Consider the following 25,361-nt stretch of genomic DNA (forward strand, 5'->3'; position numbering starts at 1 on the left):
AGACTCACTCAGGAGTAAAGTTAAAGGAAGAAACTGACATGTGGATATACGCAAGTCTCCTCATTTCACTGCATAAGCAGAGTAAAGTCTAACTCAAGAGTGAGCTAACGCTGGACAGGGTAGAAAATTGGCACTGAAAGTCCAACAATGGTTACTTTCTTCTAACACTTTCTACATTGTGCCATTATTAAAAAAGAAACTAGAAATGTTTAAAGGTCAAAACAAGGAAGTCTTGGCTTTTTTGTTGGATATGCATATAATATTTACTGAAGCAGACCAGAGGGGGGAAAAAAATCTGGATTGTGAACAAAAATCTCAAAGAAATTAAACAAGCAATTGATTTTATAGACATCGTAGAAAGAAAAGAAAAGAAAAAAAACAATTGGAGAAAAGAATTATTACTGTATTAGAATGGAATTAACAACTGAAAAATTAATATCAATAACAATATTTGACTGAGATGCAACTGTTTGAAAATCTGGAATCGGAGGGAACAAAAAAAATCTAAATTCAATATCGCCTTTAAAGTTGTCCAAATTAAATTTTTAGCAATGCCTATTACTAATCAAAAAATAACTTTTGATATATTTACGGTAGGAAATTTACTAAATATCTTTATGGAACATGATCTTTACTTAATATCCTACTGATTTTTGGCATAAAAGAAAAATTGATCATTTTGACCCATACAATGTATTTTTGGCTATTGCTACAAATATACCCCAGCAACTTAAGACTGGTTTTGTGCTCCAGGGTCACATATTTCATCAAGTAATATATATTTATTTATTTTTTTACTTTGCAATGATCACCACTATAATAATAGAATGGGGAAAAATAAAATAGACATACCACATGGCCACTATACATATACAAACAGTGCACAGGACACTAAAATAATGCAATAAACATAACATAATAAATAACAAAACAGAACACCCTAATGTAAACTTACAAAAGTAAGCAAAATAGATATGTAAATATAATCAAATGTGATGCATTATGCAGGAAATGGTCTTATATTGTTTGCAAAAACAAAACAAAAATAAAAATAAAACAAGAATAAAAAAATAAAGTGGTAATTGATAATTTCTTCAAAAACCATAAAGTTAACAATGTTTTACAGAAAAAATCACATACAATGTGATGTTAAGACATTTATATATTTTTAACGTACATAGTAAAGGTAACTTACAGTTTATTTTTAGCCTTAAGTTTTTTTTTTCTATTGGCGAAGTATAAACGTGATATAGATTATTGATGTAGACATAATTAGATCTAAAACTGCTGAAGTTAACCATAGGGAGACTGATTGGAATGCTTGATTCACAGTGTTTCATGCAAGGTGGTTGTCTGCCAACAGTCAAAAACAAAGTCTATTAAAGGAGTCCTTTACAAAAAAAAAAAAAAAAAAAACATCAAGAAACCCTGAGAGAATCTATGGTTCTAAGGATGCAAATATATCAGGTGTCTGACTCTGATTAATCTGCACAATAGCTGTAGTTCAGCTGGGTTTGATCCAGTCTGTCACAACTGCTTACATTCAGATTCAGAGCAGTGGCCTGTTAAACCTATTCCACTCCACTGATTAAGATCAAAAGTACCTCAATGTATGAGTTTTTTGAATGCCACTGATATCTTGAAAGGATATAATGGTGAATTGAGCTGCACAGTATGTCATTATTGGGCAGACTTTGATGGTCTCGGCATTGCAAGAAAACGAATTAAGGGGAAATGGACCTTATTAGAAGTTGAATGAATGTGCTATACACATACAAAACAAGTTTTGTCTGGGAGAAACAAATAAAATAAATCATCATTAAAAATTGAATTAAATGCAAATCAGTTAAACGTCTTGGTTTTGGACCAAAAGTATTGGACCAAAAGTAACTTCAAAAGTATTTTCTAATTTAAAAAGCATATTTTGGTGTACAGTTTGATCCCATGATTTGAAATGGGGGTCTGCAACATATGGGAAGTAATTTATTATTAACAATATTCATGTATTTATTTTCCTTATTATTAGGGTTTTAATTTGTGTTTAAATACAATACTAAGTTAACACAGACCAGAAAAAAGAAGGAAGTTCACCTATTGTCACGATCAAACAAGGGAAGCGAGGAGACGAGGAGTAATTCAAAATAAACAGTCCTTTAATGATCCACAATCCAGCAGGGTTAACACTAGGCAGGGAGAACACAACATCGACGGTAATACTGGACACTCAAGACAAGGAAACACAGGGCTTAAATACTATAAATTAAACGAGGGTAATTAATACAACACAGGTGGGACTGCTCTAACTAAATGGGAACTAAACGGGAACAGCAACACCAAATATGGGCATACACGAGGCAAAACTAGGTCAAGGGGAGCACGAGACAGAAAACCACAACACAAGAAGGATACAGGTCTGACAGTACTCCCCCCTCCCTGGAGGCTCCTCAGGACAGACATGGGGGAGGCCTCCAGGACGGATCAGGGGTCTCTGGAGCCATGGCAGGGCAGGGAGCTCAGGAGGCCATGACGGAGCAGGGAGCTCAGGAGGCCATGGCTGGTGGTCTTCGTGGCTGGTGGTCCTCTATGACCGGATCCTATTAGCCCCCCCAAAAAATAACTTGGAGAAATTAGGGCTAAACTGGAGCCCTCCGCTCCAAGGCATGACGAGAGTACAACAGCCCTTCTGGGGCTGGATGTGGATCCAGGGGCCCTCTCAGGGTTTACTCTGGAACCGCTTCCATATCAGCAACAGGATAGGCAGGCGGCTTTGCAAATGGGCTCCGTGGCCATGACTAGAGATGACGCCTGCCCCAGACGAGCCTCCATGGACAAGACAAGACAAGACTAACTAAAACTGTTCCTATGGACATGACAACACTTTAAAATATGGCTTCAGGGGACATGACTTGACTCTGGTCAGGGGCTGAAGCCTGCACTGGACTCTGGTCAGGGGCTTGACAGATGAATGGCTGGCAGACTTGACTAATGTGTGGGCGGCGAACTTGAGTGACGAGCGGCCAACGAACCTCACTGATAAGCAGCTGGCGGGCTTGGGTTAGCCGCAGCTGGAGGGCTGGACAGATGAATGCTAGCGAACTTGACCGAGGATCGACCGGCAGGCTTGGGTGAGCCGCAGCCGGCAGGCTTGGGATACTCGTGGCAATCCTGCTGAACTCCCACGCTTACCCGCTGCAGGCTAAGGCGGAATAGCGAGCGGCGACTTCCATGCCGCAGGGGGGGAAAAACAAAAACTTTCAAAACCGCCAAAACAAACGAGGAGAAGGGGTGCCGTTTACTGTTTGGTCTGGGATTCTGTCACGATCAAACACAAGGGAAGCGAGGAGACAAGGAATAATTCAAAATAAACAGTCCTTTAATGAGCCACAATCCAACAGGGATAACACAAGGCAGGAAGAACACACCATCAACGCTAATACCAGACACTCAAGACAGGGAAATCCAGGGCTTAAATACTATAAATTAAACAAGGTTAATTAATACAATACAGGTGGGACTGATTTAACTAAATGGGATCTAAACGGTAACAGGAACAGGAAAACCAAATATGGGCATACATGAGGTAAAACTAGGTCAAGGGGAGCACGAGACAGAAAACCACAACACAAGACAGGACACAGGTCCAACACCTACATGTTTCACGTTACTTCCTCATTAAAATATATTAAGCTTAAGTCAAATTTACTGTAAATATATACAACATTGTTTAAAAGTTTCAAGTTAGTAAGATTTTTTTTTCAAAAGTAATTAATGCTTTCATTCAGTAAAGACACATTAAATGGATTAAAAGACAGCTAATAATAAAGTTCCTAAATAAATAAATGCTGTTTTTTTTATTCAGTTCTTTTAACTGTTCTTTTAATTGGTCAGACAGACTGTTTTTACTGTCTCTCTGATCAAATAAATACAACCTTGATGACCATAAGAGACTTCCAAAATTAATCCAAAATTAAAATAGTGTAATTATATATAATCCACATATGATCCACACATACTATTTTAGTCCAGGCTTAAAATGCAACACCAAATTTAATGCAATAGGTAAAAAAAAAAAAAAAAAAAGTATACTGTTGTAAATATTGGATGTAATATGGGAAAAAATCCTTCTATGAATCCCAAAACAAATGCCCCCTTTTTGGAAGAGAGCAGAAATATATAGTGTGAAAAGTCTTGGAACGTCAAGCGAAAAAAACCCAGCAGTCAGAATGAGATGTGCGTAATGGGCAAAAACTCACAGTGAATAAAACAACTATAGGTCTTTTCACACCACAGCGAGGGGTACACTTGTTTCATAGGCTTTCTAAATGCATGTTTCAGCAGATTAATTGATGGAGAGGTTTCGCCGCCATTATGCCACATGGAGGGCTGTCGGACCACATGGGAGGAAGAATATAAGAATTCAGCGTGTGTTTATTCAGTACAAGAGACGGTTGTTCGGAGCTCATTCAGCATCGACTGCAGGGGCCGAGAAAGGGTATCAGTAATGTATGAGCCTCCAAAAGGATCCATCAAAATTCAATTCACAGAAAGGTACTTGAAAAAAAAAAAAAATTTAACAGGTCGCACTCTGAGTTAGTGGCCAGGAAATGGTAGGGTGAAAAAGAAAAGAAAAATGTCCAGAGGTGTGACAAGAAGATGTCTTTTTCATTTATTTATTTATTTTTATCTACAACATCATCAGATAAAATCACATACTGCACCAGCCGAGAAGCTGCCATTGAAAGCGGGATTATGGTATTATGGACCTCCTTTAAGAGAGTCTAGTCGTGACACAATGGGGTACCTGCTAGAGGCTAAAATACAGAGAAATGTCAAGCCTCAGAGGAGGTTAACTTGTAGCTTTCACTGAGAATATACTGTATGTGACATCTGTCATGTCACCTGAGTGTTCCAGCTCACAGCCAAGCAGAAAACCGATCTTTCACATCATGGTCAATCAACAGGAATAAATCATACAGTGTTTGAGTGAGACTTGCATGCTGAGCACATTCCACAAGACTGTGCGGTCCTGTCACCTCTTCAATGAACCAAGCCATTGTTCTAAGACACAAAGTATTTTCCTTTCCACTTTAAACACTGACACTGTACAATAGCATTTTGTGATCTTAAAATTATATAGTGTTCCCTTTTCCACCGATCACATTTCCACAATCCTGGCATGAACAAATAGCTCTGCACTGGGCCCTAAAACTTGCTAATCTCAAACCAGGAATGTCCAAGTTAATAAATGTTGTTCTTTTATGCATTAATAAAAAAAAAAAAAACATGTTTCTCGAGCACCAAATCAGCATATTAGAATGATTTATGATGGATCATGTTACAATGAAGACTGGAGTAATTCAGATTTGCATTGCAAAAATAAATTACATTTTAATATACAATAGAAAACAGTTATTTAAAATTGTAATAATATTTCATAGTATTACTGTCACAGTGCACACAGCAAGGATGAATGAGGAACACGGAGACGAGGATAAACTCAAAATAACAGTCTTTAATAAATCCAAACAAGGAAGGGCAAGACAAGGCAAGGCAGACACAGACAGGAACACCGGGGAGTAACGAGTAGACCAGACGAAATCAAACTGAACAGACAGGACTATAAATACACAGGAAAATCATAGATGAGACAAACACGGCTGGACAAGAATTAACTAATGATCACATTAAACAAGGACAGGAAACAAACCAAATATGGAAACATGAGGCGGGAACACATGACACACATGGCAGAGGACTGACAATTACTGCTTTCACTGTATTTTAATCAAATAAATGCAGCTTTGGTGAGTATAAGAGACTTCTTTCAAAAACAAAAAATCTCACCAACCCCAAACTTCTGAACAGTAGTGCATATTTATGAAATTCATAAGAGTCAGGATTAATCAAAGATTACAGCATGTAACAATATAATCATTTGTTTATGGTTTGTTATTACTTAGCACTCAGTGAATTATGAGAAAAGAACCAGGAACATTTAACAGAAAAATGGGAATATGTTAGGGATGCACAATATTGGTTTTCAACCGATACTTGATATTAACCGATAACCGATATTTATTGGTATCACTTTATAAAAGATGTATTAAAAAAATGTTACTACTATCACTAGTCTAAATTTGTATAACACACATTAACTAATAAAACTAAAACTTTTAATTTATCTTGATAAACATTTCTTTTAGCAAATCTCAAAAAGTTATGCCAAGATTTACTGCATAAATTGATTTAAATTTTTGTGATGTATACATTTTTTTACTTACAACATTTTAATATCAGACATTCACTGGTTGACATCCAGAGCCTTACATTTATCAGCTTACTGATATCAGCAAGGGTTCTAGCATCAGTGGTTCCCTTATATATATAAAAAAAGACAGTGCTACTAAACAAAACAGATCTGAGTCATTATTTGGAAAATTGCATGTTGACATTAGTGTTGCATGGTCAAATTGGACTATTTGACTACGGAAAGGGACTCAAGGCTAAGGTATATTGTTAACCACAAATCACATTATATTCTGGCAAGCAAGACAGCATTAAGTCAGAACTGTAAATTCCAGCTGGGCAACACTGAAGATTAATAGTGTCTGTACATCACTGAACCCTAGGCTATGGAGTTAAAAAGAACAAAGTGAGCCGTACTTATAAAATAAAGAAGACACAGAGAGGTATGGTGAACTGCGGCATTAAGGTTTGAAGATTACATCTGTCTGCTCACAAGTAATCATGCAGTAATTGAAGTCATTTTAAAAATAAACCAAGACAGGTGCAGTTAAATGTGTCTAATTGTCTTCAGGTAAGTGGGTGTGAGATCAGGTGGAATTAGCTCAGGGTTTCATGCGCAAATAAATTTACATTTGTTATATACAGGCATGCTTTCATTAAAGATTCAGCACACAACACAAAAGTCATAGCATGGGATTGTATTGCTTTCTGTTAGTCAATCAGCTATGAAATGGAATACATAATCTCTTATGGATCAATTTCAAAGACGTCTGGATAAAAAGGATTCCAGCAGCATTTGCTTTCACACTTATTTGATTGGCATAAAGTTTCAATGTTATGCACAAAGGTCTTTGCAAGCATCATCAAACATGTCAACAAAGGAAAATTAACTGAATCTGTTTTATTCTTTGGTTCTCTTTGAAGCTGAGGTATGCTTCGGTTAGTAAGTTTATTTGATACTAAATGCATCTTTCCATATTTGAAAAGACCAGAGTATTTTTTATCACACTGTCAATCAATTAAAATATTTAATCGTGATTAATCGCATGATTGTCATAAGTTAACTCGTGATTAATCACAACTTAATCGCACATTTTTATTTGTTCTAAATGTACCTTAAATTAATACTTTTCAAGTTTTCAATACTCTAATCAACATGCGCATGGACAAATATGGATGCTTTATGCAAATGTATGTTTATTATTACTGAAACCATAGTCAACAGACATCTAGACATGTTTCAAAGGTCATAGATGTTTTTCAAAGAACTTGTTTGTCTATTAGACACATGAAAAAAGAACTACCAGGTTGCCATTACTTCTCTTTATTTGCACTGAGCAATTTACTTACACAAACCTGTTCACATTTTTGCACAACAGGGCAGCTCTTCTTCTGAATATGCAATATTATCTATTATTACATTTGTTTCCCTCTCTGTGCCCACATACTGTATTGTGATGCAGCTAAATTCTCAATAAAATGGTTTTCATTGATATATTTTACTGTTTCTGTTGTCAGACAACGGAATGAATAGCCTATGAAATAGTGATTGAAACACGACCCATTAAGACTATAAAAAGCTCTCCCTCCCAAGATGTTAATCTACACAAAATCCAGATAATCAAGCCGTCATCTGATGAAATCAAATACACATAAGATAATGACAACAGCTGTGCTGTGATCTTGGCTATACTTAGATATTATGTTGCTTCTCTAATTTTACATATATGTTTAACTGAAAGCGCTGCTCCTCTCCGCCGCGCGCTGCACAGAGCAGAAGCACAGAGAGAGAAAGGTGTGTGCATGCGCTGGGAAAGCAAGACCTCGCGCGGCAGTCTCAGAAACTAGACAAGGTTTTAGTGCTTTTTTGAAGGGAATTAAAGTCGCTAAAGGGGTCTGCAATGTCGCTAAGTTGGTGTAACGGAACTGCAGGACACAGAGGTGAGTGGTTCAAGTGAAAGGGTTTATTAACAGAGTTGGTGAACACACAGCTAAGGTGGATGACGTGGAAATAGGTGAGTGGTGATTCTCCGTGAGTTTGGTGATAGATCGTCAGGATTCTAACAGTCCCTTCTTTCTTTGCAGGTCCGTGGATAACTGGAGTACCAGAGAGCTTGGGGAAGATGGCGTTCACCAGGAGCTGGATCCTGAGAGCGAAGAGGATGAAGAGGAACAGGGCAGAAGGTAAGTAAGACAGGTAGGGAATTTCAGGTAGTATACTCAGCCAGTAGCTTCGTACGAGGTCAGTCCTTGTAGTCACAACAGCTTGCAGCATGTTACTTCAAGATCGGACCAAGAAGTGAACTGAGGGAAGTGCTTTTATGAGCGTGGTGATTGGAGATTGATGAGGTGGAGGTGCGGGTGATGATCGAAGACAAACAGGTGACAGTGATGAGTGACGGGGAAGACGGCCCATTCTGTGACATTACCTCCCCCTCCTGGACGGCGCGTCCCGCGATGTAACAACAATACCGGGGAGGGGGTTGGGCACCCTGGATGTCAGAGGAGGACCTAGACCTAGGAAGGTCATCCAGGGCAAATCAGGATGTTCGGGAGACCATGGCAGGTCAGGAGACTCGGGGAGCCATGGCGGATCAGGAGACTTGGGATGCCATGGCGGGACAGGAGGCTTGGGCAGCCATGGCGGATCAAGAAGCTTGGGCAGCCATGGCGGATCTGGGAGCTTGGGAGGCCACGGTGGATCTGGGTCCTTGGACGGCCACGGCGGATCAGGGTCCTCGGGCGGCCATGGCGGATCAGGGTCCTTTGTGGCCTTGGCCTTTGGCCTGGCCACACAGACTGAGGCTATATGGCCCCCCCAAAAAATTTCTTTGGGGACATTCCCCTCTGGCGGCCATACTGGAGGAGCAGCAGGTTCATGGGAACGCTCAGGAGGAGCGGGCGCTCTGGAGGAGCGAACTCTTGGGGGCGCACGTGATGCGCGGAGCTGGATAGAACCAGCGGAGACGAAGGAGAGCTGGACGGGACCAGCGTAGATTCAGGAGGGCGCTCTTGTAGCGCGGACACTTGAGGGCGCTCTTGCAGCGCGGACACTTGAGGGCGCTCTTGCAGCGCGGACATCTGACGGCCGGGCGGAACCAGCGGGACTTCAGGACGGCTGGGCGGGACCAGCGGGACTTCAGGACGGCTGGGCGGGACCAGCGGGGACTCAGGTGGGCTGGACGGGACCAGCGGGGACTCAGGTGGGCACTTGCGAGGTGCAGGAATTGGTGGACGCAGACGAGGCGCAGGCACTGGAAGGCACTGGCGAGGAGCGTGTACTGGGGAGAGGACGGGAGCCGAGAATTCCCGGGGAAGTGCCTCATCCAATAAACCCCCATTCAGTGTCGGGGAAACCCACTTAGTGGGTGGCGAAACCATCTTAGCCGCGGGGAGCGGAACCACTTTCGCCGCGGGCGGAACGTTCATCGCCTCGCACGGCGGTATCCTCATCGCCGTGGACGGAACATTCCACGCCAAGGTCGGCGGTTTCCTCTTCGCCGCAGATGAGTCAAAATTGCCCTGGGACGTGGGTCTAGGGAAGCGCCGTATTGCGACCTGTTCTCCCCAGAACGGCAGACTAGTGGACGCCGCGAATGGTTACCCATTCTCCCAGGTACGAGGGGCAGGGGCGAGCCGTGAACAGCGGTGCGATCCCCCGCAGACAACGGGAACAAGCTCAAGCATTATGAGCGTCGATGTCGTCTTCGGTTAGGGTCCGATCTTCTGTAACGGAACTGCAGGACACAGAGGTGAGTGGTTCAAGTGAAAGGGTTTATTAACAGAGTTGGTGAACACACAGCTAAGGTGGATGACGTGGAAATAGGTGAGTGGTGATTCTCCGTGAGTTTGGTGATAGATCGTCAGGATTCTAACAGTCCCTTCTTTCTTTGCAGGTCCGTGGATAACTGGAGTACCAGAGAGCTTGGGGAAGACGGCGTTCACCAGGAGCTGGATCCTGAGAGCGAAGAGGATGAAGAGGAACAGGGCAGAAGGGAAGTAAGACAGGTAGGGAATTTCAGGTAGTATACTCAGCCAGTAGCTTCGTACGAGGTCAGTCCTTGTAGTCACAACAGCTTGCAGCATGTTACTTCAAGATCGGACCAAGAAGTGAACTGAGGGAAGTGCTTTTATGAGCGTGGTGATTGGAGATTGATGAGGTGCAGGTGCGGGTGATGATTGAAGACAAACAGGTGACAGTGATGAGTGACAGGGAAGACGGGCCATTCTGTGACAGTTGGCAACACATTTCCATTTCTACAACTATGGGTTAGGCCACGGGTCTTATGTTCAGTCTTACATGCAAACACAACACCGGGATTGCTTGCGAGACACTTGTGATGTTACAGCTGCTCGAGGGCGGAGAAATGCAATGCAGGGCTGTCAATCAAAATGTGACGTCAAACTGCGATGAGAATCAAAACGTCAGGCCTAGTGAGACTGACTTGGTTTAAAGGGGATTAAAAAATGAGGAGTGGGTGGATTTTTATTATTGTAGGGTTTTTGTGTTCACACACTGCCAACACACATTTATGTCCAAACACCATGTAAAAGTGGATTTTGCATAATAGGTGCCCTTTAAAGACAGAATATCTCTAAGAGGATTTTATCATGAAAAAAGATCAAAAGCCGTCAGCCTAGTAATTACAACACCACCAATAAAAATATCACAAATTAATATATAGGCTAAATATGTTGTCCTTATTTATAAATAAAGAACTTTCTAATTAACAAGTGAGTTGCTGGATGACCAGTTGAATAGCTGACTAGCATGATTCATTACCATCTCTATTTACAAGCCACTCATTTGTCAGAGACCTACATATTAAATCTAACATCAGACAAGCATCAAGTCATTGTCTGATATGGGCAGAGATGCACTCGACCAGCACAAACACATTTCAAAACACAACTGAAGCAAAGACAAATTACCATTCCATGCCATTCCCGACATAATGTATTTTCATACAGAAATACATTCGCTCATCTTTTGTACAATCTGAGGTAAATTATTATTGCCTAACTAAGTCTGACCTAGATAAACAACCAGGAATGTCAGGAATGTCTTCTCCTTTCCCTGATGAACACAACAACATGGCAGTAGAAATTAATTACATGGACACAAAGCCAGCATTTTATTCTGAGCAATACTGCAAATCTGACATATCATAAATCCCAAACTGGCTCCACTGCCAACATCACATTTAAGAATTGGAGGTAAACGGAAATCAATGTCGTCTCATTTATCTTACATCAAGAATAAAATAAAGTCACAATAATAGATGTATTGCAGGGCCAAAGAGCACCTTCACTGATGATGTGAACACAGCTTAGCGTTAAAGGCTAAGGACATCACGTCACCACAATACATAGTGTTCATTTTTCTGATAAATGGCATATGACTTTTACTTTGAGTGCTAGTATATACTCTTCCTATCTCTTCTCATTGTAATATCCTTAATATGAACTGCCATTTAACCTGAAAATATTTGGAGGAAAAATAATGACAGTATGATTGAAAAATTTCTCAAAATAAATTCAATCCACAAACCAAAGCCGAATGCTAAAAAAGCTGCACATGGCATATAAAAGCACAGCAACTAACCATTATTCATTAGCAACACAAAAGGTCTTAATTAATATTCAAGCATATAAGCCTGTCAAAGAAAAATAATTAAATCCAGAGCACGAAATGTGATGAAAATTATTCAGGAGTAAAAAAAAAAGGATCCAGTCCAAAAAACTGAACTGCATATAAATCAATTGGACGCCGGATGTTTTGAAAGTCTACTTTTATTTGCTGCTTTAATATTGAAACCATGATTGGTAGACTGGTTATCCTTGAGCGGTGAATTTCTTCAAGAGGGGGCATGCAATCAGATTTCGAACTGAATGTAAAAACATATGCTCCTCAATCATGCTAATTTAGCATGCAATTTAGCTGTTTGTTCGCCTTTGCTTGGCATTACTTTTGCAGGCAACAGTCCACCGATGCTGAATGGCCAACATTATACTGCTGTAGCAACCGGAACGATCCGTAATTCCCACTTCGGTCTTCTTAATGTTCGAATACTATCGATCTAGCCTGCATTAAACAGTAATGCACAGCAACCTGTAAATGTTCTAGAGACGAACTGAAATCCAAGGGCACCTCATTTAAAGTGGGAAGGAAAAAGCTTCACTCTCTTTTCCAACTGAGTACCAAAAGAATTCAAAAGTGTCTGCAAAGCAATGTAAGGATGGTTAATAGTGGTAACTGTGATGTCATGGCAGCTGTAACACTTCCCACGCAAATTTTTAATATTATTGATAAACAGATAAACATAGGGATACGCAATTCTGTCATGTGACACTACATTTATTTGCATTAAAGTCCTTTTTAACAGCTCCCCATGTAAAGGCTTCTTATTGAAAGTCAAAAGCAGCCAGAAGAACACTCATCAAAACACTCATTAAAAGGTGGCAAATCAGAGGTTGTTGGGAATGTAGTAAGTGGATGCAACACGCTTTCATAACAAAACGTCGCTCAAGAGACTTTTATCCTGCACCACTGAAACGTCACTCTTAAATAACATGACTTTTCAAATGACTTTAAGATGTCATTCTACCATCATATTTAGCTTGTTCAAGAGGATTAAATTACCCAAGGCTAAACTTTTAGGTTAAAAATGAAAAATGTGTCATCATGTGGTTCGAATCCTGTAATATTTTGTCTTCTGTGGGACACAAAGGAAGTCTGAGCTGTTCTTTTCCATACACTTCTTTACTGTCAGTTTTGAAAAATGACACAAGCACATTGCTTTATACAGTCTTCTGAAGCCCATAGCGTTTTGTGAGGAACAGACTCAGATTCGTGCCATTACCAGCAAACCTCAGCATAAGCTTGTAATTACTAGTGATGCAACTAACAATTACTTTGATAATCAATTAATCTGTCAAGTATGTGTGCAGGATAAAAGACAATGACGTTTTTCCTTTGAGACCACCCTGTGTGGATCGCTGGTGGGTCCAGTAATAATTCTACTCCTCTCTGCTGTGGGTACTGAGCACAGTGGTACATCAGTCTGAAATCAGTCTGTAAAACTGTCTTTCTCTGGATCTAAGTGCTTCCTTGATTGCTTACTGTTGATTAAAGCACCCAGGAAGAAATCAAGGCTTCCTCTTGACTCATTGATCTTCAGCTGTCCTTGGTGAGCTCAGTGTTTAAAGGAGGCATGCTAACATCCTGCTACAATACGACCAGCCCTTACGAATATGTCAAGGACCAATCTTGAATCTTAATTTTCTTTTGCAATTCATGTCATAACATTTCATGCATTAAAGACGCTATTTTCTAATTAAAAAAGCTTCATATGTAAACAAGTGAACAGCAATTTGATTAAAATATGAATAACAAATCTGATTAACAAAAAACAACAAACAAAAAGACAATCAAACACCTTCAGTATAACGCAACAGACATTAGTAAACAAACCTCATGCATCCATACCACTAGATGTCAGTATAAAGTATAAGAATACTAGGATAAAGAAGATATTGTCCACATACACAATTCAAAGTGTTTCAAATTAGCATATTAGAATGATTTCTGAAGTATCATGTGACACTGAAGACTAGAGTATGCTGAAAATTCAGCTTTGTCATCACATTACATTACGTTATTTAAAACTGTAATAATATTTCACAATATAACTATTTTATCATCAAATAAAAACAGGCTGGGTAAGCTAAGAGAGTTAATAAATAATAAAAACATTGTACCAAATTCAAAACTTTTAACGTTAGTGTACAAAATCCTACAGTAATTATTACAGCTTATGAATTATGATACTCACCCAGATGTTGCCATCTTGATGGTATGGCTTCCAGTTCCTGCCTGTGTCACTGTAGAGCAGCCGGTAGCGTGTCGTCCAATCAGAGCTGCTATATCGACCCTGCGTGGCGATGGCTGTGACCTGTTTTCTGCTTCCCAGGTCGACCTGCAGCCACTGGTAATGATCACTGTCCAGCGGAGACCAGCCCCCAGCACCTAGAGAAAGTGCACAATACTCATCTTGTTGTATTGATCTAAAGTCTTTGTGGTTGTGTCACAAAGGGGCTAGAGAAAAACAGAACAGGAACAAATGCTGTTGATTTATTTATTTTTTTGTAAATGTTATGTGTGTTTCTAAAAGTGTTTTTTTTTAAGAGCACAAATCGAATGGGTTGTACTCTACAGGATAATCTACAGGAGTTTTGTAATTTAACAAAGATCAGCTGTAATGGTGTTGTTCAAGAGGAGCATCTGTATTTTTCTGTTCTCTCTTCTCTTGGAAGTCTAAGAACAGATTGTTTTACAGATGTTTTATCTGTGCTTTTAGCTGGAGGCTTTTGGACATTTGTTGAAGGGATATTTGAAGGATCATTAAATGTCGTAAATTAATATTAAAGAAACAACCCATTTTCAAGCACATGGCTCCATTCTGGCACATTATGTCTACTTCTCACAATCCAATACAAACATTTTTCAAATCAAAACACTTTGACTATCACGTTTCTCTCAAAATACCTCAAATCTTGACACTAATTGGGTGTTTTTTTTTCAACTTCTGGCACTTTAATATCCCAACTTAGGGTTGATTTTTATTAATACTAACAGATTTTGACTTATTTTTAGTTCACATGAAAACTTTTTAGCATGCCTACTTTTCAATATCATCTTTTATATAGCGATGTTTTATCCTTGCCCCAAAACCAATCATAAACTATGAAAATCCATCATAAAACATAACATATTACATGATAAAACTATTTAAGAATGATATATATAAAGAAATTCAATATTTGTGCAAATATGATTGATGATCATGAAGGATGATCAATAAAAAAAAAGAAAAGAAAAATGCGACCATCCCACAGCTATGGGGTCATCTTACAGAAAACCAATGCCCCTAATAAAGTTTTATTTTATTTATCATCAAGTTACCAAAAAGGCAAAGGGGTCAAAGAATTCAAATGAAAGACAAAGTGTGAAGAAAAGTGATTTTTTTTCAATCTGCTGAATAATGAGCAGAATATTCTTATTTTTCATCATTTCCAAACCAGCTGTAAATTGTTAAATTACTAAGTAAAAGTGTGGAAATATTATTTAACCGTGAATTTTTTAAATGCGCAAACTGCTAGTTGCAATATTAGCCTTATAACAAGACAAACGAGTAAGACATTTTATTCCAAATGTGTTAAATTGACATTTTCACTACAGGATGTGTTGGGAATTTAATGACTGCTATATATACTGCTAGACATTGTTAGCAGACAAATTAAACTAGTCAGTCTACAAGAACAAAAATGCCCAAAGTTTAAGAGACACCGAGATATAATCACCATGTTCAACAGTGAAGTCAGTCTTTCTATCTTTATCTGTATTGGTATGGATTGGACGTACTATGCTGCATGTCACACTTTTAAAGTTTTTAGCTTCAAATTTAGAAATACATTCCGCCCATTTAGTTCCTAACTATCTTCACATTAAACATAAAGCAGGATGGTGTTGACCAGCAACACGCTGCAGCCAGCCAAAGGGAGTGTCAGAGCGAGGACATAAAGTGAGGGTCAGCAGTTTAGGGTGTCCAGGGATCAGTACAAGACAGAAGCTTAAGAGAGTGAAAGGGAGCCAGGGGACATCCACTCCACCGCCACCTGCCGCCGAGGCAGATGTTCTGAGGAGATAAAGAGAGCAGAAGAAGGGCACTGGAAGGACACCAGCAGCCCAGAAAGAGAGGAATAAAACAGGCAGCAGAAGACAACAGCTCCTGGAGTTGTTACAGTCCAGACTAAATAAATAAAAAAAAACACTCGATGACTCTGATAAAACAGAAGACAGAACTAAAGAGATGAAAAATAAATTGCATTATGTTGGTCTAAACCTTGCCTGATGGGATATCTGTGCATGTAGCACTTTGTGAAGATAATGCACCTAAGTGATGATAAAACATATAGTATAATTTTTGAATAGTTTACCATCTGCTAACATGCTGACACTAAAAGAGAGAGACTCGCAATGTGATTGTTGTGTTGTTCTGCCTATTTTGGTGATTTGTTTTTGTATTGTTCTTATGATTTCAGTCACTTGACAAAGTTAATCTATTTGATCATTTCTTGATTCAAATATAGATGTTCAAATGCAGACATTATGTTTTCAGTATTGGTTTCTAATACCAGATGAAGGAGATACAGACAGCTGTAGGCAAAGCACTGCTACAGGCAGGAGAGTATCAATGGGGGTTTGCTGCACATTAAATCACAGAGAGATCTGTTTGACCTCATAATTAAAATTCTGTCATTACTGTTTTATCATTTTCATGCTTTCAAGTTTTGCCTCAGTAGCCTAATACATTTTCAGTCAGGGAATAATATACATTATCAAACTTCAGCCACCAGTTACAGATTAAAGAAATAGTTCATCAAAAATAATTCGATTCTGAACCCATATGACTTTCTTTATTCCATGGAACAGAAAAGGAGATTCAACATGAAAATTAAAAATTTCAGAATGACTCATTAAAAGTCATATTTATATAGGCTACAGTTGGTACAATTTTTTTTTATGTTTTTGAAAGTTTTTTCTTATGCTCATCAATGCCACATTTATTTGACTAAAAATAAAATTAAAATGGCAATATTGTGAAATATTATTACAATTTAAAATAAAAAAGTTTGAAAGCTTGTTTCCACGACAGGATAAAAATGGTCTCAATTCAGATTTTTCCTTGCAATTCTGAGTTTATAATATTTCACAATTCTGACCTTTTTTCAGAACTGCGAGATATAAACTTGCAATTCTGAGAAGAAAATTCTGAATTGTGAGATATAAACTCCCAATTGCAAGAAATAAAGTCTGACTTGTGAGATAAAATGTTGCAATTGCGTTTTTTTATTCAATGGGGAAAAACACTGCGAGATGTAAACTTATAATTAAAATATGTCTGGAAAATGTCATCTTGGAATTTTTTAAAATTGTGAGTTCATATCTTGCAATTCTGACTTTTTTTCTCAAAATTCCAAGTTTATATTTCACAATTCTGAATTTATATAATTCCGACCTTTTTCTCAGAAAAACAGTCTGAATTGAGAGAGAGAAAGTCACAATTATTGCATGGTGGAAATGGGATGCTGTAATTTTCAATTTTAATTTATTTTCAAATGTAATTTATTCCTGTAATAGAAAAGCTGAATTTTCATAATTTTTATGATTTATTGATAAATAAAAAGTTAAAAAAGAACAGGATTTATTAGAAACAGAAATCTTTTGTAACATTAAAAATGGCTTTGCTGTTACCTTTGATCAGTGTGTCCTTGCTCAATAATAAAATAGTAGCTTATATAAAAGACTCCATTGTTGGATATTACCATATGTATATGTTACTATAGATTATTTGATTAGGAAACTAATTTCAACTTTGTAAGAATGCAAAAAGGAGAAAGAACCAGAAAGAAAGAGAAAGGGAAATAAAGGACATGGATCACTGCTCACATTCCTTATATTAGTCCCTCAGTCTCATGCATGGACACATTGGTATTCAGCTGAGCTTGGGATACATGACTGAACGCTGGGGGACTGAACCTTCCTTCCCCTCTGTCATTCACCTCAGTTTTCCCACCTCTCCCTCTCATTAGTTTCCAACAGGCTATTTTGTTTCCCACATACCAGCCAGAACAGCCGTCTGTCCCTTCCTATCTCCAGCTGTGAGGGCCAAACAGGTTTCTGATGAAGCGAGATTTGACCTTTCCCTCAGATTCATCTCGCAGATGAACTGCTGCTAAATAGATGCCCCTGCTGCCAGATGAAAGCGGAGGAAGCCTAAGCAAGGCTCAAATCTGATGTCTGGATTTGAGGTACATTAGGGCGGACCGCAAAATGGCTGTGTGCATCTCCCACAGCAGAGTGGCATGATTACAGCTGACCTTCAACAAGCCATTTGCTGATGTAAATCCATATGAAAAATGTGAAGTGATGGATGTGTTTCATAGAGTGTCAAGGTCTTTAGGAGACTGAGTGAAAGATGTTGCATGAGCTGTGTCAGAGACGCATATTAAACTACTAGGCTTTTAAAAAGATCTAACAGCATGAGCACATAACCAGAGTTTTAACCTTTGCTCTTGAAGAGGGGGACATTGGGTCATAAAGGCCCACTGCTATACTTCACAAGATACTGTATAAACTATATTGAATACAAAGTGGCAGAAACAATCTACTAAACTAGTGCAAACCCAAATTCTGTTGAACTTGGATATTTATAATAATTTATTATTATTATATTTTTGAGGTGTTGAGTTTCTGTATATATAATGGCACTTTTTATGTTTTTATTATAACAACATCTTATTCACTCTTTTTTATAGTTCACTTTTTGCTTTGTATAGTGAGACATATTTTATTTGTACTTTAAATAATTACAGTTTTTCTCAGTCGCTTTGGTACATTTCTCAGATCAGAATTGAAATTCTCAAAACTACCTGTTCAATCTTCACATCATTGTGTCACTTGTGCATATCAAAAAAGCAGTTTCTCATTTATTTGAACAAGTTGCAAATGCTTTGGTACATCCATGCAAATGATTAAGTACAATTCTCTGCAGTTTCCTACATTATCAATTGCTTATGTCATGTTGCTCAAAATGTATTATATAGTTCTCTGTGCTATTGTCTTACCCCGCATAACATCTAGTCATTAGTTCATCGTATAAGTCATTAGATGCAAAATGGTTGATCTAGTTGTCATAAACTGTCAAGTATATTTTGTACACATCTCTGTTAGGCTTTTTGTAAATTTGCCATGAATTGTGGAAGTGAATCTTGACTCTCACTAATGAAGAGAATATAGATCAACCAATTATAAACCAATTCTCTGAAATAGCTCAAAGGTGCATCTTCACCTTTCAATTGGAAAGCATATATAGAAAGAGGACAACACAAAATTTATAAATTCTGACGATGGATGAACATCCAGAAAACGATCAGGGACAACAGCCGAGAGGAAGAAGAGGAGTAAGGATGCATGGACGTGTACAGAGACAAAACAGAGGAAGAGGAAGTAGAGGCCAAGGACAGAGGTGCATATCAGATGAAATAATGGAGATCGACCATATCCTCAATAATTCAAACATTTTGAAACAGTCTCTTTCAATCAATATCCCACATACAGTAATTTGTAAATTTGTACTTTTGAAAGGAAATATGGCATACATAAGAAGTGCAGTATTCTGTATTTCAGTACAGTAACTGTCATCCAAACTGTAGCCATAGTTTACATCAGAACATCCCTCCAGAGTACACTGTTATATTGATAACATGACTAAGCAATTTGACTGTCTTATCCGTACACAAGGACACAAGGACTTGCCATTCTGATGGCACTGACATGTTCATTGACACAGATATTTATTTTTGAGAGATGAACTGAGTATTTTGAGCAAGAGACTGGCTTTTGCAGGTAATCCATGGTGTTTTGCTATTTGTACGAGTTGTTTTGAGAAATGCACTTACTGTTTTGCAAATGCCAAGGATGATTCGAGAAATGTACCAAAGCGACTGAGAAAAACTGTAATTGGTATACCTAAAGGCTATTGGATATTTATATGCTATTATTTCTCATTTTCAAGACAGACAGTCATAAAGACAGAGTTATAGATGAAACAATTAATGCATAGATGGAAAGCCTGATAGAACAATAGACTGATTTGACAGAACAATACATAGAATGACAGATAGAATGACAAAGAAGTACACAGACAGACAGACAGACAGACAGACAGACAGACAGACAGACAGACAGACAGACAGACAGACAGACAGATAGATAGATAGATAGATAGATAGATAGATAGATAGATAGATAGATAGATAGATAGATAGATAGATAGATAGATAGATAGATAGATAGAACTATACATAGATTGTACCCTGTTATGATCCAATGTATGCATTAAGAATACAGGTTGATATCACTATAACTGTCATCCATCAAAGCAGATAAATACCAATCCTGCTTTCTATTGATTTTGTGCTCTCTCTCTCTCTCTCTCTCTTTCCGCTTCTATTTTCAGCCCGGAAATCTTTAAAATACATTAGTAAGGCTAAATAATGCATCATTGATGGAATCAGAATGTTGGATGCTGGCATATGGACATTACCTACAATAGTCCTTCATGATGCTGCTCATATAACTAGAACTAATGAGCCTTCCTCTGTGACATCATCAGCCAGGGTCCCGCAGCAAACCTGCACCCTGGCACAACCGGCCACTTCTGGTGCCAACATGCTGTCAAATCCAACTTTTCTCAGCCCTCTGGTCCAGTGACATTGGAAATGGTCACAGCGATTTTCCTAAAGCTAATTATATTTAAAAAACTGACAATGTGATTTCAGCGGAACATGTGCTGTATGGATTTGAATTTCATTAGAGGGTCCCCAGTGTCATTGCTATTCATAATATTGAGTAAAAACGGGAAAAAATACCCCCAGTCTATCATATATAAAAATGTCATACTCCATCGACTAGATGAGGTCCAGACTTCACCCTATTATTCACAATTTTAATGACTAAATAAGATTGTGCAAGATCGATGGCAACTGCATATCTGCATGGGAATTCTGGGCAAGAATGACACAAGTGACAGAAATAACCTCTCTTGAACTCTGATAAAGCGTCATTAACATGCATCATGGCCTATGACTTTCCTACAGTAATAAGAATCCAATCTCTGATGAAACTGAAAAAAAAATTACACTAGAACTTCAGATAAAAAAACAACAACAACTAAGTCAGAGAGTTTTTTCAAACATTACTCACCTAGGTGTCTCTAAAGTACACGAGGGTTGAAAGAGAAGAACCTCAGAGGTGCACAAAGCTGTCATGTCATTGATATGAAGCCTCATGTGTGCAGATTGGCAGGCTGGAGAACATGTTCACTGGACACCACTGTGCGGCTTCAGAGTGACAGGGAGCCCTGTGTTGCTGATGAAGGCAGTGCCAGAGGGCATACCCCATTGCTTATTCCCACAAACCCCACCGGCCTCCGTGAGAAAGGTGGCTGAATGGAAATGCTGGCTTTATACACACCTGCAAGCTGCTGTTATCACAGCCACCTGCCAATCTTGTGTCGCTTTATGCCCTCACAAAGTTATCAATCTGGTTGAAGTACACAAAACCAAGCAAACTAAAACTATTTTACTAAATACTGTATGTTCTATGGGGAGAGGTCATTAAAGAGATAATAATAATATTATTATATAAATAATTATTATAAAAATAATAATTCTGTCAACATTTACTCACCCTCAAAATAGACTTTTGGACACAAAAGGAGATATTGTGCGAAATGTGCACTCTAAAAAATGCTGGGTTCAGCTTGTTGGGTCATTTTATTGGGTTATTTTAACGCTGGGTTATTTTTTCTACCTGAGCTGGTCTCCGGTGAAACTTCTCAACAACGCAACTGCTGAGAGCACAGGCTTTTAAAGTCCACAGGAGAGAGCGGTTCTAAGAGCCGCAGCCACCGATTTGGTGCACTCTTTCAGGGAAATAAAGGTTTTCATACATTTTATTTATAAAGTCTTTAATGTGGTGTAAATTATATTATTTTACGCAACGCAACACAACATAAGGATGAGATGTCAGTCAGCTGCGTCAGCAGTGGTCGTTTCGCACTGGAAATGCCTTTGCCTTTCATAAATGGACTGTATTCATTATAATTCAGAGTGTAATTTAATTTCATGTTAAAATATGTTCTCTAATTTCAGTACTGTTTGTTTTTGGGCAGGTTTTTTTTTTTTTTTTTCTGTGTGATTTTTAATTTCCAGCCCATTTTAAGCCAGCAATATAATAATTTTTAAACAACATATGAAACTACCCAGTATGGTGGGTAAAAACATTTAACCCAATCAGCTGGGTCAAAATAACCCAGCATGTGTTCTGTCCAATATTTACCCAGCACTATGTTGCCAAATAACCCAAACTGGGTTGATTTTAATCCAGCATTTTTTAGAGTGCACAGTATTCCAATGTACAGAAACAAAATGATTAATATTTATTGTTCATATTATTAGAGTTTTTTAACATTAAATGGATGTTTTTTTTAAAACAGGAACTATTATCATCCATGTTATTTAAATTATAGCATTTATTATAGTATTATAATGTTTATTAATATTTAAAAATACATTTTATATTTTCATTTTTATTTTAACTTTAGTTTAGATTTTAGTAATTTTGTTATTATATTTTTGTATCAAGCAAATATTAATTTATTTTCATTTCAGTTTTGTTTTTAGTCTTTTTATTACTTTAATTCAGTTTCAAAAGCAACATTTCTAGTTTAAGTGTAATTTTTTCATCTAATATTTACATTTTATTTTAGCTTTTAGTTTATTTCAATAACCACACAATGATATCAATTAATAAATAAATAAATCTCTAAAATGTCTGATGGCCAGCAATCAGTATTATATTGCCACCCTTACATAAAATATCACAGAATACTGACCCAAGCCATGACAGAATCTTTCGGTCATTTTTCAGTCAACTGTTCCTTTGTGGTAAACTGCCACATATGTACATGAGCTCTGCTTGACAGCATAAACAACAAAAAATTATGCATATAGACATGCCAAGAACATCAATTTATTCATGCATAGGCAATACTGAATCTCCTCAAGGAAGAAAGATTTGTATGGAGCGTACACTGTGCCTCTTAGAAGAATTTGTAATACCAGGCATAGTTACAGTAGCAATTAATATTACAATATTTTGTGTACATAATAGAGCCTAGTGACTCATTGAGTTTGGAAATAACATGCAATTTAAAGCCTTTAAAATCAGACCCACGGACTCCCGCAGCGAGGCTCATATATAAAACATCCATTTGGATCGGAATTTGCTCTCCCCTGAGAGCCTATCACAGCAACAAAAAAACAAGCAAAAAATGCTTTTGACGCACAATTACCAGTGGTTTATTTCTTTCTGCTTTCTCCCTCATAAAATAAATAAATGAATAACAACATGATCTCGTTCCATCAAAGATGCCAAACTAAACTTCAGAGTTGTCCTACAAAGACACGGAAACTTCCATTTTAATTAAATAACATTTTCAGTGAGTGATGAGGAACAAACTGAAAATAATAAACATGTGAACTGTGCACATATCACCGAGATAAATCTCAGCGTTGTCACATCTGTTGTGGATTTTCGCTCAATTAGTCTTAAGCACATAGTGTTTTCCAAAGCACAGTTTGGCATAATGGGATGAGTCGTTGTAGCCCAGTAATTCATGCAATAATTCTCGGCTGGAGTTATTGAAGTAATGGTTCTGCGGTGCCATATAGCGTATGGATGTTTATTGGAATGACACAAAACTATATCAAGTCTGAGCACCTGTGAAATTGAAGTTTGTAATATATTGTTTGCATAAAAAAAACAACAGCCAAGGAGTGTTCATTGAGGTATTGTGATAAAATAAAAAGTGTTCATTCTGGTGGGCATCAATATATGTATATGAGCGAGAATAATGAAAATTTACCTCCTCTTTTGTTTAGCTTGGCGTATCCAGGTGCATAGCCACTAGTGAACACAGAGGAGCTGGTGAAGGCATTATGGGGGAGTGGTGTGACCAGAGCTTCATCACATTTTTCTATAGAAGGAAAAGAGAAAGGACATTACAATCACATGAAATAACAGCATAAATCAGCGAAGCAGCACTTCAATTTCAAATCTATCTGTTTTAGGAGAGTAAAAGTAGCCACAAGATGACGGAAGAAATGAGAGAAGCCAATGTTTACTGAGCTGAGATGCCTATCATGGCAGACCTTTTCTGACTGCAGGCTCTATTAACAGTGGCATATTAAAGAGTCAAAGCACTTGGAGGATGGATGCTGTGCTCCCGCTGGTCATTACTCAAGTCTGAGGGCTTCACGGTTACAAGGCTAAAATGCCAAGGCAAGTGAACTTTACCAGTACATATGGAGAAAATTAGCACTGAACTGAGCTAGTTATCACTTTCAAATGTGTGGGCTGTTGTAAAGTTGTAATGATGCTAATTATTAAGTCACGAACAGTTTACAAACAGTTGATCAATTTCAGCAGAAACAACAGAAAGGTGTTAAGTAATAGAAGCAGTGGATGGGCGACACATACGCATAACACACCCTCAAATTATAAAAATTAAGCAGTCTTGGCATATTTAACAGCACATCTCTATAAATAATGATTACGTTCACTTAACGTAACAATTACTTTTGACTTAAAATCAAAAAAAGACAAAAGCGATGTTTTACGTTTGCTTAAAAGCAGAGCTATTTATAAACAGAGAATGAAAGAGAGAGACAAAGATATTGGACATTTTCAAAAATTATAAATTGTTATACACAATAAATCATTTTATTTTATGTAGCATATTTTATGTTTTATTTTTTAGACATTTTATATTAAATGTAAATCTAAAAAACGAAATCAAATTAAATATAACGTATTATTATTACATATAACTAGTGGTGCCAATCAATTAAAAAATGAACTAATTAATCACATTTTTCTGTGATTAATCACGATTAATCGCATAATAATACTGTCATATATACACTGTATACACACTGTATATGTACACACATACATTTTTTATGTATGTATTTCTCATAACATTATTATAAAATATGTAACAAATGTAATAAATATAAATATAAATAAATCATTGTTTTATTGAAAATTTAATAAGATAAAGATAAATTTTACATTTACATTTGTGCATTTAGCAGACGCTTTTATCCAAAGCGACTTACATTGCATTCAAGTTACAGTTTTTACATTTTATCAGCTCTTGCTTTCCCTGGGAATCGAACCCATGACCTTGGCGTTGCTAGCGCCATCCTCTACTATTTGAGCTACAGGAAAGCCATAAATAAAAATTCCTAATGTGTAGCATACTCTGGTCTCCTTTATGTGTAAACTGGTGTTCACACTGTCTTGTAGCATATAAGCAAATGAAAATCATAACGAGGCAATGAGTGACAGTTCAGATATTACAAGGCAAAGTTCAACTGTATGCAAATGAGCAGTAAAACAATTAAAGAAAAGTTACAAACTG

The 25,361-nt window shown here is 37.7% G+C and overlaps 1 protein-coding gene across 1 annotated transcript in view; it reads right to left on the bottom strand.

Moving 5' to 3' along the window:
- Window positions 1–25,361, bottom strand: part of LOC306864585 (contactin-associated protein-like 2) — a 388,195-nt gene that overhangs the window by 221,500 nt on the left and 141,334 nt on the right. Inside the window, exons 2-3 of the mRNA XM_079408681.1 lie at window positions 23,802–23,912; window positions 14,082–14,275 (exon numbers count right to left, since the gene is read on the bottom strand). Of these exons, the coding sequence (XP_079264807.1) occupies window positions 14,082–14,275; window positions 23,802–23,912 (305 nt within the window). The remainder of the gene's footprint in view (window positions 1–14,081; window positions 14,276–23,801; window positions 23,913–25,361) is intronic.

Source organism: Barbus barbus (genome assembly GCF_936440315.1).
Source record: "Barbus barbus genome assembly, chromosome: 46".
Classification (NCBI taxonomy): Eukaryota; Metazoa; Chordata; class Actinopteri; order Cypriniformes; family Cyprinidae; genus Barbus; species Barbus barbus.